General features: G+C 38.7%; 1 protein-coding gene and 1 long non-coding RNA gene across 2 annotated transcripts in view; both read right to left on the reverse strand.

Moving 5' to 3' along the window:
- Window positions 1-20,534, reverse strand: part of LOC122334885 (disheveled-associated activator of morphogenesis 2-like) — a 75,881-nt gene that overhangs the window by 41,505 nt on the left and 13,842 nt on the right. The window contains 1 exon segment of the mRNA XM_043232772.1: window positions 14,480-14,574. Coding sequence (XP_043088707.1) covers window positions 14,480-14,574 — 95 coding nt within the window.
- On the reverse strand, window positions 1,390-2,345 carry LOC122334886. The gene is made up of 2 exons (XR_006248831.1): window positions 1,919-2,345; window positions 1,390-1,840 (listed from the first exon to the last, which is right to left on the reverse strand). It is a non-coding gene; the product is annotated as an uncharacterized LOC122334886 (long non-coding RNA).

Raw genomic sequence — 20,534 nt, forward strand, 5'->3', positions numbered from 1 at the left:
ATATATATATATGGGAAACACATCCCACAGCACAATAACCTGAGACCAACTTAATTTCTCATTGTTGAGAGTTTGACTCATAGATATAATTTTATAACTTTTTATTTTTCTTTGCCCTAGTTTTCCCATAATTCCTAGTAAGTTGCAACTTCTAGTGTAGTACCTTTCCATACAGATAGCACTACATTACCCAGGTTGAGGTCTATAAATAGACCTCACTTCCTTCCTTTATTCTTTTGCAATGGTGAGATGTAGGTGTTTGAATGGGTACCAAACCATGTCCTTTGAGCCTTTTCCCTAGGATGCATTAATGACATAAGATCATCCTGTTTGTCCTGTTGATAATGTGCATCCTGTCCATCATGTCAATTTCTTCTCAACATTTTGTAATGTGCTCCATGAAAATTTGATGTGATATTCATGTCAAATGATTTACTCATGACTTGTGCAAACATCCAGTGGAATAAAAGAGAGCAAAGGACTAGTGATTTCCAGTGTTTTAATCAGACACACCACCAAATCTTTATAATTTAAATAACTTTGGATATTTTAACATCTTATATTCAACACTCATTTGCTGTGTTCGTAGCCAGACCAATAAACAAACACAGACCGGAAGTTAACCTCATAATTTGTACCATGGGGAACCAAAATGTACCTTTTTCTTTTTAAAACTTGTTGGTACAATATTGTACCTTCATCAAAAGTACTAATATTTTCCTTTAAGGTACCACAACAGTGAGAAGCCCATTTGTACCTTAACTGTGGCCAATATGTTCCTTCAAGAACTACTAAATGCCTTTTTCCTATTGAATAATATACCGATTCAACAACTGAAACCAACAAATATTTTAATATCAGTAACTGCAAATACATCAGATACAGTGGTTTAGCAAACAAATATTTATTTGTGCAAATAGATCTTTCCAGATTACAACAAAAATAACAGTATCTTGTTAAAAAAAAAAAAAAAAAAAAAAGTAATTTAATTTTTCTGTAATGGTGAGTCAGAGACAATTGGATCCATTTGCGAGCTCTTTAATAAGGATAGTCAGACAGGCAGGGGATTGACAACAATAACAAGGAAGTCAAAGGCAGAATCGTAATCAGATTCGAGCAAGGGTCGAGAAAGGCAGATAATATCAGGTTGAGGTACACAGGCAGAGGGTCAACAGGCAGGCAGCAAACAATCAGAACAAACGATAAACAGATCAAGGTCAACACAGAAAGAGAGTTGATAGAAAATAATGCTCATAATTATCAGCCGGGCAAGGATAAGACTTTGCAATGATAGAGAGTTTGAGTGCAGCTTAAATAGCTGATCTAACGAGGTACAACTCGGCAGGTAATCAGACTAGGGTAAGGGCATTATGGGAAATGCAGTTCTGAAAGCTAGTACTCTGGAGAGGGTTCCCTTCAGTGGCCATCGGAAAGAGTCATTGACCCACGATCGTTCTTCTGGCCTGTATCCCTCCCAATCTATGAGGTACTGTAGGACCCGCCCTCGGCATTGTGAATCAAGTATTTTGTTTACTCGGTAGGCTTACTCAAGGGAGGGTTTTCGGTCTCCGCCGCCTAGTCCTGGTCCCTCTCTCCTCTCGGGCCACTCGTAGGTTTCGGCAATGATACATGGAAAGTGGGAGAAATACGATAATTAGAAGGCAAGGCTAGATGGTATGAAACTGGGGTGATTTGTCTGATGACTTTAAATGGACCCACATACCTAGGGTTTAGTTTCTTGCATGGACGGTGGAGGTGCACATCCCTGGTGGATAGGCCAGACCCACTGCCTAGGTGTATAGGCCGGAGACTCTCTGCGATGGTGGTTGGCTTGTGTAATCTGTAAAAACGGAAGACCTGATCCATTAAAACTTCTGCTGTCTCACATGCAGTAGGTAGTTTGTGGAGCGGTACGAACCTGCAGGTTTTGGAAAATCTGTCCATGATTGTGAGGATGGTTGTGAAGTTATTCCAAGGAGGGAGATCCATAACAAAATCCATGGCGATATGGGACCAGGGTCTCTGGGGAATGAGTAGTGCTGTAGCAGGCCTGCTGGCTGTTGATGTGATGATTTGGTGACGTTAAAAGAGGAGCATTGTTGTACGAATCTAACTGTAAATCAGGCCACCAGAATTTATTTTGTGGTAAGTTGCAGGGTCGTGATGCCTGGATGTCCTGCGCTGTGAATGTAGTGACCCCAGTGTTCACATAGGTGAGCATGGGTGGACAGTCAGGTGGTGGTGGTTCATGGTTGAGTGCCTCGTTGATATCCGTAATGATGTTCTACTGTACAGGTGCAATGACTACGGAGAGAGGATAGGATCATGACTAAGAGTGCTCATCACCTGTTGAATTGCCTGGATAATGCGTCAGCTTTGCCGTTCTTGGACCTGGGGATGTATGCGTGACTTTGAAGTTGAACCTGGTGAAGAAGAAAGACCATCTGCCCTGTCTGGGGTTTAGTCTCTTAGCAGCTTGGATATACTCTAAGTTGCGATGGTCAGTGAGTACGGTGAAAGGTAATATGCCCCCTCTAACCAATACCGCCACTCCTTCATGGCTAGTAATTTCCGATCTCCTACATCATAATTCTGTTCAGCGGGGTTAAGCTTGCGTAAGTAGAAGGCACAGGGGAACAGTTTAGCTGGATCTCCATGGCGAGTATGGCCCAATGCCGGTGTGCGACGCATCCACCTCTATCACAAACTCCTTTTCGGGATCAGGGTGATGAAGAATGGGAGCTGTGGTGAATTTCTCCTTGACAGCCTGGAAATCCTCGGTACTCTCAGGTGTCCATTTGAGCAGATGAGTGCCCTACTTGATTAAAGCAGTTAGAGGTGCTAGAAATTGGTGAACGGCTTGGACCTTGTGTTCGTCCATGGTAACCCCCTCAGAACTGATAATGTACCCAAGAAAGGAGACCTGGGTTTGATTAAGCTCACATTTCTTCAATTTGGCATAGAGCTGGTTCTGTATGAGATACTCAAGGACTGCTCTGATGTGTGTTACCGGGGATAAAAGATCTGGGGAGTATACAAGGATGTCATCAATGTAGACAATGAGGTATTGTTTTAGCATGTCCCAGAAGATTTCATTGACAAACGCCTGGAACATGGAAGTACTGTCGGAGAGATCGAACAGCATAACCAGATACTTAAAGTGTCCTGTGGTTATGGAGAATGCCGTCTTCCACTCGCCTCCTCCTAGATTCTGATCAGATTATAGGCTCTGCGCAGATCCAATTTAGTGAAGTATTTGGCGTAGTTGTTCCAGGGCGGCTGGTATAAGGGGCAAAGTGTAACGATACTTTACGGTAATGTCATTCATACTGCGGAAATTAATACATGGACAAAGACCTCTGTCCTTCTTGACGAAGAAGAACCCTGCTGATGCTGGCAAGGTTGAGGGTCGAATGAAACCTTTCAGCAGTTCTTCCTCAACATAGGACTTCATGGCCTCAGATTTGGGTTGGGATAAAGGGAAAATACGACCTCTAGGAGGTAGAGCACCTTTGGTGAGCTCAATAGCGCAGTCATATGGGCGGTGTGGAGGTAATATAGTAGCCTCCTGCTCACTAAAAGTCGCCACCAGGTCCTATTATTTGGCCGGTATTACAGGAGAATCCAATTGTTGGGGACATTAGATCATGGAGTTTCCATAACGTACAGAATAAAGCCTTTCCTATGTTGGGCACTGGTTTGAAGCGTGATCTCCTGAGTGACAAAGTTGATCTTTCCTGATCCCAATGGACGCCCATTTAATGCTGCCACTGTCACCCGGGATTACATGGAAGGAGAGAAATAGCATGGGCTTTAGCAAAGTGTAGATCCACAAAACTCCTAGAAGCCCAAGAATCAATTAAGTCATCAACTTTTACACATGCATCATTACACCTTAGAAGAATGGGCAGATTAAGGAATTCGGAGGAATGGGAAACACTCACTGCAGCGTTTCTGGAACGTATGGGTCGGTGAGGACATGAGGCTCGCAGATTTCCAGACTGTCCGCAGTAGAGGCGGAGGTGATTCTCAATCGATTTTCCCATTCTTCTGAGCTCAAACAAGTGTAACTGAGATGCATGGGTTCCTGTTTAGGAGTTGCGGCAGGGAGTTCAATTGGTTGTGAAATGGGGACACCTCGATGAGGGTTTTCTCTCATCATGGCAAACGAGCTTGGCCTGTAGATTGGTGTTGAGACCCTTGCGATACATGAGTTTCAGGGGTTCTGAGGTCCATCCGGTTTGCGCTGCAAGAGTGCGAAACGTTAATGTTTAATCGGCAGCTGTATGATTACCTTGCCTTAGAGAAAGTAGCTGTTCTCCGGCTTCTTTTCCTCATGCGGCGTGTTCAAACACCTCCCTGAACTGGCGTAAGAAATCGAATAAGAGGGCAAAGTCATTTGTCTGCCCTCCCACATGGCGTTAACCCATTGCCAGTCAGTAAAAAACACAGCAGAGTCATTTTGAGATATAAGTGAGACTGTTGATTGATGAAGAGCAAGCATTAAAGCAGAAAACCCTTACACGTCGCAGGATTTCCATCAGACTTCTCAGGCAAAGAAAGTCGAGGTGATGCGGGGTTAGTACTTAGATTTGTTTTGGTCATAGTGGGAGGTGTTGCTGCCGTAGCCAACAATAACAAGGATGTCAAAGCCAAAGGCAGAATCATAATGAGATTCAAGCAAGGGTCCAGGCTAGCAGATAATATCAGGGTTGAGGTACACAGGCAGAGGGTCAACAGGCAGGCAGCAAACAATCAGAATAAATGATAAACAGACAAAGCTGGACATTGAACATGGAAAGACAGAGGCAATGGAAAATAACATTAAGAATTACCAGCCGGGGCAGGGGTAAGACTTCGCAATGATAGAGCATTTGAGTGCAAATTAATTAGCTAATCTAACGAGGTACACCTGGGCAGGTAATCAGACTAGGGTAAGGGCATTAAGGGAAATGCAGTTCAGAAAGCTAGTGCTCTGGAGAGGATTGAACATCAGAAAGAGCCACAGAGGTGCGATTCATGACAATTTCACAATACAATTAAGTTAAAATGTTACAGTACATAAAATACAATGACACTAAAATGTTACAAATGTTAGTTACTTTCCTCCCACTTTGCATACAACATCCCTGCATTTATTTGTCATTTACAAAAAATCCTCCACCTCAACTGCTGCAAATTTCAGATCCCTCCATTTTTTCAATGCTGAAGATTCTTTTCACTGAAGACTTCTATCCAGTCAGACGTTCAACACAGTGGGATGTGGTGTGGCTCTTTCTTCCTGAACTAAATGAATAATTTGTATTAGAAAAGACAAAAGTAAAGTGATTGCATTTATAATCACACTGACTAGTTACAAACATACCCTGATTATACAGTTGTGCTCACATACTCCTTTCAGAATATGCAAAATGTAGATAATTTTAACAAAATAAGAGGGATCAGAGAAATGTCATGTTATTGTTTATTTAATACTGTCCAGAGTAAGCTATTTCACATAACACAGATTTATATATTCTCCACAAGACATCTTGGATGATCCACAACTGTTCTGTAATAGTTGTGTTCAACTGCCTACTGTTCTTCCAGCATATTCTGCATATTTGAACCCTTTCCAACATTGACTGTATTGTTTAGAGATCAGTCTTTTTACACTGGGGACATTTGGGGGCCTCATACATAACTATTATATAAATATGCAGAAGATGCTATAAAAACAAAGAACGCACAGGAGGATTTTTTCAAGATATTTTTGATAATATCTAATAGCATTCTTTCCCTCCATAAACAGCAATGCAACTTACATAGGAAACAGTAGGAAAGACCTTATTAACGTAATCCATGTGACTCATTAACCTCAATTTAATGAAGCAATGCCAGCGGTACGTTTGCACAAAAAAAAACAAAAAAACAATTTATTTACAAAAACATTGATCTGCAATGCACTTTCAAAGAGCACCAAATGCATTCTTCTTGTGTTCACACAAGAGCTGACACGGTCACAATAATGCACTTTGGATGAATTATTTTGTAAATACGTGGTAAATAGTTCTGCAAAAACAAAGTTAAACCATAGATGTGAGTGACATGTATTAGCCTAATGTCTTTCTTAAAGTTCCGGATCTTGAATGTGAAAGTTGTGTTGCTACCAGTGGAAAGACAGAAAGATTTTGGATTTCATCAAAAGTTAAAAACTAAGATCTTAGGAGTGTGAAACAACATAAGGTTGAGCATATAATAACAATTTTAATTTTTTTGGGTGAACTTACAATCCTGGAAACAACTAAACAACTAAAATGCAAATAAGAAAATTGTTCTGATTGTTTACTCACCCTTATGTCTTCCAAATCCAAAAGACTTTAGTTTCTCTTCGAAACACAAAGATCTTTTGAAAGAAATGGGACATATTTCTTTTCCTCCACTCCTCACAACTGCAACTTTGATGCTTTAAAATTAAAAAAAAAAACAGTAGTACAACTAAGTTATATGAATAGAGCAGTTTAGTCCCAACTTTTCTAAGGAGACTCAACCACTGTATATTATGAACAAACTGAACTTTTATTCACAATTTAAAAAACATTTTTTTCCAAGTATTTTGTTTACCATATCTGATGTGTGTACTGATAAATGTTTAAATGAGAATTAAAGTATAAATCTGTCATCATTTAAAATGCTTGAGTCGTGAGAAAACTTGGTATAAACTTTTTTTATATGGATTTTTCATATGGACGTTTTGCAATCTTTTATTTAGGAATTTCAATTAATAGGTGTGTGGAATAAGGGCGATAATGACTATTTTGATTTTGAGATGAACTAACCCTTTAACAATAAGCTTCCATTGTACAGACATTGGCAAAAGAGAAATACTGGTAGTCTTCTGATCCTTCAAAGTCTTCAAATGGGCATGAAATAGCATCTTCCCCAACAGTAGAAAGTCTTCACCTGCATATAAATGCAAAATACACATATGACAATACTACACTACAAGATTCTATCATATTTAATGTGAATGACTTGTTTCTTTAAGGTGAAGCTCATGAAACGTAAGTTAAATCTAAGATGTGTTTGTGTTGCAGAACGCAGAAGACTATGTTAGCATTAATTCAATTTAATTTTAGTAGGAAAATGTTAATTTATTTCAATTTTACTCATTTTGTATTGATACTTGCCTCAAAGTTAAGGATGAAAACTTGTTAAAGATTTGTATAGGTATAGGTTTGTAACTTACTACTTACAAGATTTCACAAAAAGCTGTGCCCTGAGACCAGCACTAAACATTTCTCCATCATCTTTGTGATCTAAAAGTTAGACACATTTGCTGAGTTTCAGACTTCTCTAATATAATGAATTATATGTATATGAGATAGGGCAGAATCAGGTAATCACATTCTTTTAAAAACAGAGACTAAAAGATCACACAGAACATGCATTTCAATTTGCCTTGTTCTCAAGTAAAATTCAGTAAGCCTGTCTAAGCGTGCACACACTCAGCACTGTTTCATTGATGACTAATCTGAACACCATCTGACCACCAAAATCAACAGAATCATGTGTGAATAGTCATAATGAGCAACACGGTAAAATGCGGAAAAAGAGTCACTTCCATATTTGTCCACGTGTCTTAGCATTCATAGGAGGAAACCAAGGATAGCATTGAAATTAGAGGGAAAAGCAATAGTTAAAAGTAAAAGTATTGAAAAATGGCAGAAATAGTGGGAGGAAGACAAAGGAAGGGATATTATAAAATTCAAAATTCTGTTAATATCAAAAATTATAGAGGAAGGAATAGGCAAGAAGAAATAGTAATAAGTAAGAAAGGCTGAGAGTAGATCACACAAGACTGAATAGCTCCATGTTTTTAATGGGGAAAAGAATAATGAGAATTGTGAGAACTGCAGGGTTAAAGAAAATACACAACATATCATATTTTGCTGTATTTTAACAGCAGAAAGACAGGTGCTTCAAAACCTGATGGTGATACTAGGAACAGAAGAAGAGATGAGAGGGGATAAGAAATACAAGTAAAGCATTATTTAAATTTCTAAATGACAAATGATTAATAAGTTAGAATATGAGCACTCAAATTATGTTACACAATTACATTAAGTGGTAGTATGCACCTAAAGGTTGTTTGCAATCTGCCATTAACCAAGAGAAGAAGAAGAAGAGCTGAAATTGTGTCATTGATAGGCGACAATGACCAAGGATGGTTAATTATTTAAATCTTGAATTTCTTTGAATTTGCAAATCGTAGAGAACTTTTGAGATAACGTAAGTACACAACTGCATGAAATATATAAGAATGTGCAAGTGGTTTTGGATAATTTATTACAAAAATCTTACCTTTGAATTTCCTCCTCTCTTTGTTTGATAATTTGAGTTGAGCTTCTCTTAAGCATATGAAGTTCCTCTGTTAATAAAGAAGCGGAAGGTCTGTTTGTGCTGGCGCTTGTAGATAGGTGCTCTACATCCCGTTCTTCGCTGTTTGAAAATTCTGTTAATGGCTGATGCGTCTTCGGTCCATCAAGTCTTCTGTTATGTAGCCTAATAGTTAATCGTTAATATTTAATAGTTGCAGTGGGCACTGTTGAGCAAATGCCATATTATATATGTAGTCGTGATCATTCAATACTAAATCCATTCACTGCGTAAACATTTTTTTAACGTTATATAAATTTATCCAAATAGCTAAAACCCATTACAAAGCCATTAATTTTACATTGAGTTGCTGAAACATTTATGACTTGTGAAGTTAATATAAACGTAAACTGTCAAAACTCACTTTTAAAGCTTGTTGTCTTCAAAATTAACACTTAAAATCCACCCTCAAAGAGCTTTTCTGTTGATAAACGAGTAAAAGTAGTCTGTTTCGCGTTCTCTATTCTGTTAGAAAATTCTGATGGTCGTGATTTCAACCAATCAGAGTCTTGTTGTCTATACAGAGTCTATACAGGGATGTATAATGACGAAAGTGAACAATTTGTTATTAAATGCAGAGACGGTCTCTGTAATAAATTCAACGATAATTGCTAGATGTTAAGTGTCCCCAACAAAGCAAGCCAGAGGTGACAGCGGCAAGGAACCAAAACCCCATCCATACAGAATGAAGAAAAATAAACCTTGGGAGAAACCAGACTCAGTTGGGGCCAGTTCTCCTCTGACCGGACGCACAGCACTTAACTTTGTAAGGAGGTGAACCAAAACCTGTAAATGCAATAAGACTAATCTGAGAAGGGAATTCAAAGGAACAAAAGGACTTCAAAAAAAGGTGTAAACAACACCACCCCCTGTTGCCTTTATGACACCCTCATCACCTCTGCTCTTCCTGCTTCCCCTCCTTCTGCCCAAAAAGAGATGGTTTAAAAGTTCATTAGGAATAAGGCATTATATGTCATGTGTCTTGTGAACCTATGGTTCTTCAATTTCATGTTTGGTGTCATTTGAAAGGTCTCAGTGTGATTGGTAAATTGGTCTCAATATCACAGTAATCACTTATATTATGGAAAAGATTAAGAACTTAGTAGAACTGTGTTCTGTTGAGAAGGGGGTGTCCTCCTTTTGGGTCTCTGAAAGTGTTCCAGCCAGGTGTGGCCCTGGAGCACAGGAACCTAAACACCAAAAGGTTTTTACAATTACATTTGGGATCTCTTTGTCTGGTCTGAGTATATAAGGAAAGTGACAAAACACAACAAGGCGCGATTCCGTAGCCAGATTGGCCCGTAGTGTGGTGTATGTCCTCATACACTACACTATGTACTTTTTAAAGACCAGGTATAATGACCTTTTAAGTTTGTTTTATTTTGTGTTATTTTTGTACTGCTGATCAGTTGTGCAAATGTTTATCAATTATACCAATTTGGAAACTATTCTTGCCTGATAAAATAAACGTCAATCTTGGTTAACTTATAATATTGTCTGAAATAACTTTTCTAGTAGGTTAGTGAATTCTGAGGTTTTCCGCATTGTTGGCGTGCTAGGGTGAGCCAGATCAACGATCAATGGATGGAGCCGGGGGCACATTTTTGACTTCTTGACTTCTGACCACCAAACTGGCTTAGCATGCTATTACTTAGGGAACGCATAAAAAATTACTCTTTTTTGAGTCTATCTAGGAGATGGCTGCATTAAGGTAAGCGATCTAGGGGGTAGCCTCTGACTATGACCTGGACTAGCCCAGATGTGTCGTGAGTCTGTTCTGGCCAAACAAGGTCTCTAAGCGACCCAGACTCCTAACGAACAATAAGTCAAAACTAGGAAATATTATAGTTAATTAATGATCCAAATTTAAATCACAACTAGAGGGATCAGCAGTTACATTTTAATAAATATAAATAAAATCACGAAAGATTGGAGTCAAATAAAATTATGTATAAGGTCAGTACTATAATTGGAAACCCAAAAGATTAATAAATATTAGTGATTTTTAACGAAATGCAAAGAAAAGACCGAACACGCATTGACCTTCGACCAGGGCCTCTGGATTCCATTCTGCAGGAAAAGGGGACCCTTACAACTTCCAGTTAAATTTTAAACGCAGCTGTGTCAGATAGTGTAAATGGCTTGTGTGTGCATCAGGATCTGGTGATCTGTCCACAAAGCGCATCTAGGTGTTCTGGTCTCTGATGAACATAATCTCTGGGTGCTGATCCACCATCTAGTCTGGATATAAACTGTGAAACAGATTAAGAAAGAAACAGGACTAATTTTAGCGTAGATGCCATTCTTTTTACGATGTCACAAGTACATTGTGTTTTAGGAGTAGTGTTCCTGTTTCCAGCAGATCTAATTAATGCAGCCTAAAAACCTTTTAACGGATTTGAGTAATAAAAGTGTGTTGGTGTGTTATATGTGTTGGCTAGATGAAAAAGATGCGTCTTTAATCTAGATTTAAACTGACAGAATGTGTCTGCTTCCCGAACAGAGTTAGGGAGATTGTTCCAGAGTTTAGGTGCTAGATAGTAAAGGATCTGCGACCTGCAGTCGATTTTGATATTCTAGGTATTATCAAATGGTCAGAGTTTTGAGAATGCAGCAGACGTGCAGGATTATAATGTGATAAGAGCTCCCTGAAGTATTGAGGAGCTAAACAATTCAGGGCTTTATAGGTAATTAATAAGATTTTAAAATCTATCCGATGTTTAATAGGAGCCAGTGAAGTGACAGAAACAGGCTAATATGATCATGTTTTGGACTAGCTGAAGTTTGTTTATCAAGCGTGCAGAACAACCACCCAATAAAGCATTACAATAATCTAACCTCGAGGTCATTAACGCATGAATTAATATTTCTGCATTAGATGTTGAAAGCATAGGTCGTAATTAAGATATATTTTTACGATGGAAAAACACAGTTTTACAGATGCTGGAAACATGTTGTTGTGACAGATTGCTGTCAAACAGCACACCTAGATTCCTAACTGATGAAGAAGAATTAACAGAGCAGCCATCAAGTGACTGTGTTCTAGATAATAAAGAGAGGCATCTACGCTAATATTAGTTTCTTTCTTATTCTGTTTCTCAGTTTGTATACAGATCAGATGGTGGATCAGCACCCAGAGATGATGTTCATCGGAGACCAGAACACCTAGATGAGCCCATTCTGTATGGATGGGGTTTTGGTTCCTTGCCGCTTATCGTCTCTGGCTTGCTTACTTGGAGACACTTAATTTCTAGTGATTTTTGTCAATTTGATTACAGATACCATCTCTGTATTTAATAACAAAATGTTCAATCTTGACATTATACATCCCTATCATTGTATTCTCCTATTTGAAACTGTTCAGTATTCTGATACAATCTGTATTGTTAAAAGCGCTATATAAATAAAAGTGATTGACTGATTTATTTATTCATTTCAATGAGGACTACTTCTACAGAATGTTGCTTTTATATCAAACATTGTCTTAATTGAAATGGGTATGTGAAATTTCATAACATTTCAGCTATCGTCCTGTTGGAAGGAGTCAAATAAAACCTGGTAACTCTTCATGACAAGGACAATGATCTTACCAACTCCTGTGCAGACCCAAGCAACTTCATTACGACCATTGCCAACTTTTGGGGGTGATATTCAGCTCTGTTACCACGGCCAAGCCCCTTCACTAAAGAACTTTCTTATTTTCATCAAGCATGACACATATACCAACTTTTTTGACTTTTCACATATGCTAAGTGCTTCAAAACGGCACAAAGATGCATGTAAAAAAGACTTTATTTTTCACTTTATTTTTTTAATAAGTTAATACAAAAAGAAGTATTTTTTGTTCGTGAATTTTTTGTTAAAAAAAGCAAACATAATGCGCTTTTTGCATGATGCCTTTTTGTCAAGAACAGGAACATTTGACAAAAATGAATTGAAACTCAGGGAAAAACACAAAGACATAAGATAAATAGATCTGTAGAAAGCTTCAAATTACCACTTAACGAAATGGAAAAAAAAATCATTATAATCTTAATCCGTAAAGATTACTTTTCTCTAAAGGTATGTCTATGAAGAGATGACGAGTCAAGAAAGTAGTATTACTTTTTCATGGGCTTTGCAGCAAGCCTATTTCAACACAGCATTTCAACACAGATCTCCTCAGCTGCTGACAACAGCTTTCTGTTGCTGCTACAGGACAATAAACACTGTTGCAATGTTGCATAAACGGGCAACCAGGTGAATCTGAGTTAGTGTGGGAGGTTGAGAGGTAATGACTAGAGATAATCCTGTGTTCCAGGCATGTTCCGGGAAGACCTAAGACATGCTGGAGGGATTATGTCGGCTGGTCTGGGAGTGTCTCAGTCTTCCCCGTAAGTGTCTGGGGAGAGGGAAGTCTGGGCATCCCTACTTAGACTGCTGCCCCGCAACCCAGCCCAGGAGATAAGCGGAAGAAAGTGGATGGATGGGGGTTAACAAAAAAAAAAAAACTGACTAAAAAAACTTACTATTACATTTTTATCTTATTTTTAGCTAAAGTAGTTAAAAATGTTTTGATTGAAAAACTGTTTGTGAATCAAATGGCATTTTACAGAAAATTATTTGACAAGAGTAAACAGATGTACAGTGTTAACTGTAACCTTTTCTTTTATTTGAACCTGATCCGAAAAAGCAAACTTTTATCTCTTTATACTACTGTAGGTTACGTCAGATTGTTGCAAAGGATTTGTTTTTAAAAGCCTGCAATAACATTGAACATAAGGTTTGCTTGATAGAGAGTGTTTGCACCTTCTTCGATATTGGACAGAGTCAATTACTGCATGACAAATGTTGATGTTCATCTAATTGTGGCACTTGTTAGATTTATAACAGTGTAAAATGACTAAAGCCGTAAATTAGCTATTGGTAATAAAGCTAAAAGCACAAAAAATGAAGAATAAATAATGTAATGTATTGTTCATATTAATTTACATTGACTTATTTTAACAAATGTAAAGTGTTCTAGATGTAAAAGTTCTAGATTTAAAGAACTTGGCTGACTTGTATTTCACATTTTAATTCCCTTCTGCTTAAAACACTGCATTTGCATTAATGAGGTGAAAAAAATACCTTTAAGCCTCAAAACCATATCCATCAGTGGATTACATTTGAGACCCAGCTAGCTGCTGTCAAATTACTTGATGGGTTACTTCTATTTATAGTCAAAAATGTTTTAATTCCTTTTATATTGCAAGTTGCCTGAGTTGTGTCCATCTTAGGCCATGATTTCATGACATTTTCAACATGATTTGCATACACATTCACACGTTTTCAAAAAGATTCAAATTCAAAAATATAAGTAAAAACTGATTCCTAGAAATTAAGTGTCCCCCCTTAATTTAAAACACATCAAAAAATACTTTTGACTGTCCCATTGACTGCCAAGTAATAAACCCAGAAAAGTATGAAAGAAATAACTTCAATCTGCCTATAGTATGTTTTTTACACAAAACATACAGTATCTACTGCATGCAAACCGCATACTTCTGTCAGCCGCAACATAATACATGTTTCTACATGTATGCACACTTTAATCTGAACTGAAAAGTGCATTCTTGTATTCTCTTCGCTTCATACAATTTAGATTGAACCACTGATGGCAGATGGCCTATTCTGGCAATTTCCTTCATACTTTTCTGGGCCTTGACAGTGTTCATTAGATGACAGTCAATGGTACAGTCAAAATCCTCCAGCTTTTCAACCAAAATATCTTAAATTGTGTTCTGAAGATGGGTTTGGAACAACATGGGGATTAATTACAAAATATAACAGTCAGTCCCATTTAAATTGCCTTTAATTTCGAGGTGATTGAGTACAGTGTGACTGACAGCTTACACATTTTTCTTTGTGACTCAGAGAAGAAGAAGCTCTGTTTACTAGCAGAGATGAAAAGACTCTTTCATCTAGAGTCTAAGTAAGAGTCTAAAGACAGCATGGGCTTAAATTAAGTTTATATATTAAATATAATATAATCCCTACAGACTGCAGGGACATCCCAATCTAGAAAAGTGCATTCTCTTACCTCATTGGTTGCGTCCGGAGGGCTGTCTTTAGATCCTCTACTACCTTGTTTCTCATCTCCATTTCCTCTTCATCAAAAGCAAATAGTGTCTGCATCTGAAATAAAGGTGATCTTTTTCAAACTTTTACTGTGGTTTTAAATATATAAAACTGAAAACAAGCAGTCAAGGAATGATCCAGAAAAGCTATAAAACCACGCCCAGTCTAATGGTCATTTGTGAGATTTTTGAGCTATTTTGCTTCCAAAATGTATTGTTCTGGCTAATGGGAAATAACACAACATTTTTCAATTATTGGGCTCTGATATTAGCTCTGATAAGAGAAAACGGCAAATTAAATTTGGCAAGTGGTTAACTAATCCTGAGCGCTTCCACACGCGGTATAAATAAGCAACAGGTGTAACCACTCATTAGATTTTGCTTCGTAGCACAGTCCATTAACTACGAGCTTGAAGTGCAACACAAACAAAGAGGAGAAGCTGAAGCAGAAGCTGTTTTGGGTAGCATTCATTACAGAATTAGAGGCGTTCTGGTGATTCCCCTGAGTGTCTTACCTAAAGAGCAATTTCTGTGCACAGCCTTTTCAAACCTTTTAAAAGTGCAGTTTCGGCTGTTTCCTATTTGGGTGTGGTTGTTTCCTGATCTTGAACGACAGTGGCGAGTGCTCTCTTCAGTGTCTGAGTATTTAGAACAACACTCATTGTGAGGCCCTGCTTCTGATGGCACTTTAACCCTGCCACTCCATCCTTTAGGATATAGCATCACCTTCTGGTCCTCACCCGGTTTAATTTTCTGCTGTAAGTGATTGGTAGGGGCCGATTCAGGGCACTCCGCTCATTTCATGAGGAAAAGATCATGGTCTATCGTAAGCTGAGGAGTGCTGCAGCTTCAGCCAGGTCAGACCCAAAGCTGCTAGCCATGCTTGCTTGGACTGCCGAGGTGTCACATGCCACCTTGCCCTGAGCTCTCATGGCTGGACGACTGGTTTCTGGGTGCTGTCCTTGATAACAAATCACGGCCCACTCTGATGGTGCCACTTGCAAGGAGCTTGGGCATGCCCAAGGCATTATGGCATTCCCTAACCCTTCTTGCTGGCTTATGGGGACACCTCGCTCGGCTATGCGATCCACCCGCCTACCAACCTCCCAGGTTCAGGGGCATTTTTAAGACTTCTGTGGCAGCCTGGAACGCTTCTGTCTTGTGAGGAGAGATTGCTATCCTCCTGGCAAAGATGCAATCAAGCAGGTCCCTCCAGCTGAGGTGGCGCGGGGGTTTTACAGTACCTACTTCATCGTACCCAAAAAAGATGGTGGCCTTCAACCAATCCTGGATCTACAAATTTTTAAACAGGGCCCTGCACAAGCTCCCATTCAGAAATGCATGATCAGATGTGTACCATGATTGGTTTGCAGAGGTTGACCTGAAGGAAACATATTTCCATGTCGTGGAGAGGATCTATTTTCTCTGTCTGGAGTTAGACGGTAAGTTGATTCAGAGACACTCAAGTCGACCTGTTTGCTTCTTGTGAATCCTCCCATTGCCAGCTGTTCTATTGCCTAACTGAGGCTCCCCTCGGCTGAAATAGCTGGCCTTGAGCCCTATAAAAAAAGTGTACTACTTATTTGGGCATTCCCATTTGACCAAATAGCAAATGAAAAGCACCATGATTTTTCAATGTCACGACTGTGTTAGAAATGTAATATTATCGCTATCTAGGCTACCTGTAATGCTTTTTGACATGATCCTTTTCTTTTGTGTCTCTTTCAAAACCTTGAGAATTTTTCCATATAAACCCCTAAATTTGGAAGTACATTATATTCAATCCCGCGGTAAAGATAGTACTTATTTATACTGAGCTACTTTAAGAACATCTTTAATTTATGTACTACTAGTCTGCTGTACTATATCTTGTCTCCTGTTTATATCTTTTTTTGATCTTTTGTTCAGTGAGTAATCCATTCTCTAACTATACCTGCCTTTTTCAGTTTATCTGGTTTGTCGTGTTTTCTGACTTGTGTGTTTTTTTTTCCAAATTTGTTAACTTGTTTTTTAGATTGCATATGTGATTTATTATTTTGTTTTCATAATTGTAATTTGTTTTGCACTTCTCTGCCAATGTAAAATATTGTAGTGCTTTGCAGCTCATGCAACAAATAAAACCTTGTCAGTTTAAACTTCTTAAATAAGGTTTTGCGAGATGGCTTGTGTCAAATGTCATAGTGTCACGCCTTTGGACTTTTTGTTATTGTTTTTGTTGTTTGTCATGTGTTCCGTTTAACCCACTTTAGTTAATTTGTCTTTATTGTCTTCAGCTGTGTGTAGTTTATTAAGTAATTCCGTTGAATATTTAAGTCCTGTGATTTCAGTTCTGTTTGTCCAATCTCGTCTTTATGTGCATGTGGTTTTGTCCTGTCTACCTGCCTGCCTGCCTGCCTGCCTGCCTGCCTGCAATTATACATTTACATTTACATTTAGTCATTTTGCAGACGCTTTTATCCAAAGCGACTTACATTTGAGAGTACATCAAGCGATTCATTTTTTTGAGAGACAAACAGACAGAGTAAGTGCTTGTAACACCAAGTCACAGGCAGTGTTCAAATTAGTACAAGACAGAAAGGGAAGGAATAAACAAGGGGAAGGAGAAGTGAGAATTTCTTTTCTTTTTTCTTTTTTTTTTTAAGATGAGGTCAAGTATTGCTGAAAGAGGTGAGTTTTCAACTGTTTCCTAAAGATTAACAGAGATCCAGCATTCGGCTATGTATGGGAAGATCATTCCACCAGCCAGGAACAGAGAACAAGAAAGTTCTGGAGAGTGATTTTAAGCCTCTTTGAGATGGTACCACGAGGCGTCGCTCGCTAGCAGATCTCAGACTTCTAGAGGGCGAGTAGATTTGTAATAGTGAGTGGAAGTAGACCGGTGCTGAGTCTGTGGTTGTTCTATATGCAAGCATCAGTGCCTTGAACTTGATGCGAGCTGCAACCGGGAGCCAATGTAAGGAGATAAAGAGAGGTGTAACATGGGCTCTTTTGGGCTTAATGAAGACCAGCCGTGCCGCTGCATTCTGAAGTAATTATATAGTTTATTTTCATCTCTGAGTAGATTAAAGCGTTTAATTTACTCCTTATGCTAGTTGTGTGCTCTCCTGCTAACCACAACCGTGACACATAGTAACACAAAAGTCAGTTTTGTCTATGAATATAAACTGGTGCATGTTAATCGATATACAGTATTAGATGTGTGAAACTGTCTCTTGAATATTGTGACAGCACACTACTAACTTAACAACTAACTCAACCAGGCCATAGACAACTGCCTTATTAGGCCCCACTGTCAAACCTGTATTGTTTTTTTAAGGTTTCTTTTTTTCCCACTATTCTCAACATTTTAAACTCTTGAAAGCTGGTATATATGTTGGAATCCTAATGGCCCTTAGAGGCCCAACAACTTTCATGCTGTATGTTATAGGCTCTGCCAAACAGAAAGTTGGTTATTCAGAAAGTGCATGCACTAAAAATGTATATACTCCTCTGAGAATTTCCTATTCAGTGAACATGATCTCAAGACATTGGTGATGCTAAGGAATGCGAAGGAATTTTTGATCTCAAATGGTTTGCCCATGGCAAGTCAATGACGTTATAGCAAGAAATGAGAAACAGGAAGTGTCTAATAAATCCACATACATAGTTTGATTTTCAAACCTCAGGGGAGTGTTCGTTGTACAATGCCTATCACATAGATGTGACTATTAGGAGTTATAGTGCTACCAACTAGCAGCAGGAAGTGTGTTATTTTCAGAATGCTTTTTCTGATGAAATGTGAAGCTAGTTGTACAAAAAAAGATACCACACATATCAGTATTAATTAGAGTTAGAGACTGGCAATAGGTCAATAAAGCGAGGTATAGCGCCATCTTTTGTCAAAGGTTTGTGATTTTTAACTTCAATTCCATGAATAACGATCAAGAGCCTTTTTCTAGTGCAAAAACACCAGACCAGAGGGCTCAGCAAGCCTGACGGGAGCTCAGACCATCTGTTCAGACCAGGAAGGGCTGAGCTGCACCCTCCAACCAGTGAAGCCATTCCCCTTAAACCAGCCTGACAGCCAGCCTAACAACTCCCAGTTACCTATGTTGTAATTCTGCTCAGAGGAACTGAAGCAGTACGAGAAGAAGGCACAGGGATGCACCTTCTCATCCTGGTGCAACCGCTGTGAGAGGACCGGACCTGCTCCGACCTCAGAGGCATTCACCTCAACAATGAATTGATGTTTAGGGTCTGGAAGGCAAAACAGAGTTACTAGACCAATCTATGTGAGGGCCATGCTGTGCCAACCAAGATAGTGGGGGCACTCAAGGAATCAATAAGGTACAGAGTAATCACCTCATTGTGATTGCCAGACACAACGAGACTGGAGACAGGAGGAGTTGTACAGGAGACAGTGGTATTTAAGGTGCCATTCAGGGAACATGCTGGGATAGGTTCAGGAAGAGGAATGGCAGAAATCCCCCACTGAGCGGCTAAGGAGCCCTATCTATGAAGTTACCCTCACACCCAGAATCAATCAGGAGTTAGAAGAGTTATTGTCCTAAATAAAAACAGGCAAAAATACTCAAAAGAGTCTCACAGACAGACATTTCCCAGTCATAAGCTTTGCCATTTAGAAGCGTCAGGGCAAATGCCCCCTTGAATTCCTCAGGTGCTGTAGGGCAAACACCACAGAACACTGGGATAGGAATGCTTGGGAGATATTATAAGGAGACATAGTATTAGCTTTACTGTTATGCTATGAAACTTTTTTTTATTTCTTCACGGCCCGATGAAAGACAACAAATTGAAAAACTAAAAGGATGCACAGTGAATATAAAACAGATGACAAGTCATTTCTTAATGCTAATTAGGTGCTAATTATAGGACCTAAAAATCCCACATGTAATAATCATGAACACAGTCTAGCACTTGATGGCTGCTCCGTTAATTCCTCTTTATCAGTTAGAAACTTAGTTGCGCTGTTTGAAAGCAATCTTTCATTTGAAAACCAGTTTGTAGCATCTGTAAAACTTTGTTTTTCCATCCCAAAAACATATTTAAATTGTGACCTATGCTCTCAATGTCAAATGCAGTATTAGACTATTGTAATGCTTTACTACGTGGTTGTTCTGTGCGCTTGATAAACGCAGCAGCTAGAGACCTTACTAGAATCAGGAATTATGACCATATTAACCCGGTTCTGCCTTCACTGCACTGGCTCCCTATTAAACATTGGATATATTTTAAGATTTTGTTAATTACTTATGAAGCCTTGAATTTTTTAGCTCCTAAACACTCGAGCAAGCTCTTATAGCATTATAGTCCTGTACTTCTGCTGCGTTTTTAAAACTCTGGCATTTGATAATGCTTAGAATAATCAAAATCGATCATGAGTGGCAGATCCTTTTCCTATTTCAGCACCCAAACTCTGGAATAATCTTTGTGAAGCAGACATACTCTGTCAGTTTAAATCTAGATTAAAGACCCATCTCTTTAACCTGACTTACACATAACACACTAATAAGCTTTATTATTTAAAATCATTGTAGGATTTTTAGTCTGCATTAGAACAGCTTGTTACATCATAAAAGAATGTAATTTATTGTAATATCTGTTTCTTTCTTATTCTGTTTCTCAGTTCATATCCAGATCAGATGGCAGATCAGCACCAGATCAGCATCGGAGACCGTGAACACCTAGATGAGCCTTGTGGACAGATCATATAGGCGTGTATGGCTTGCCATCAAGGGCTCAGTCTTCTTTTTATATTTGTCCTATGTTCCTCAATATTTTTTAATATATTGGCCTCCCAAAGAAAATGATTTTTTTTTTTTTGATTTCAAAGAACTTTTAGGTGGAATGAGGACAAAGTATGACACAGTATTGGCAAGAAACCTTTTAAATATTATTGAATCGTTTAATTTAGTTATAACGCATAAATATGGTAATGTATTGTCATACAGCCAGAGGAGAACTGGCCCCAACTGAGCCATCCTTAGGCCTTTGTCTTCAAGGACCACATTGTGTGTG

This window comes from Puntigrus tetrazona, unplaced genomic scaffold (assembly GCF_018831695.1).
Source record: "Puntigrus tetrazona isolate hp1 unplaced genomic scaffold, ASM1883169v1 S000000666, whole genome shotgun sequence".
NCBI lineage: Eukaryota > Metazoa > Chordata > Actinopteri > Cypriniformes > Cyprinidae > Puntigrus > Puntigrus tetrazona.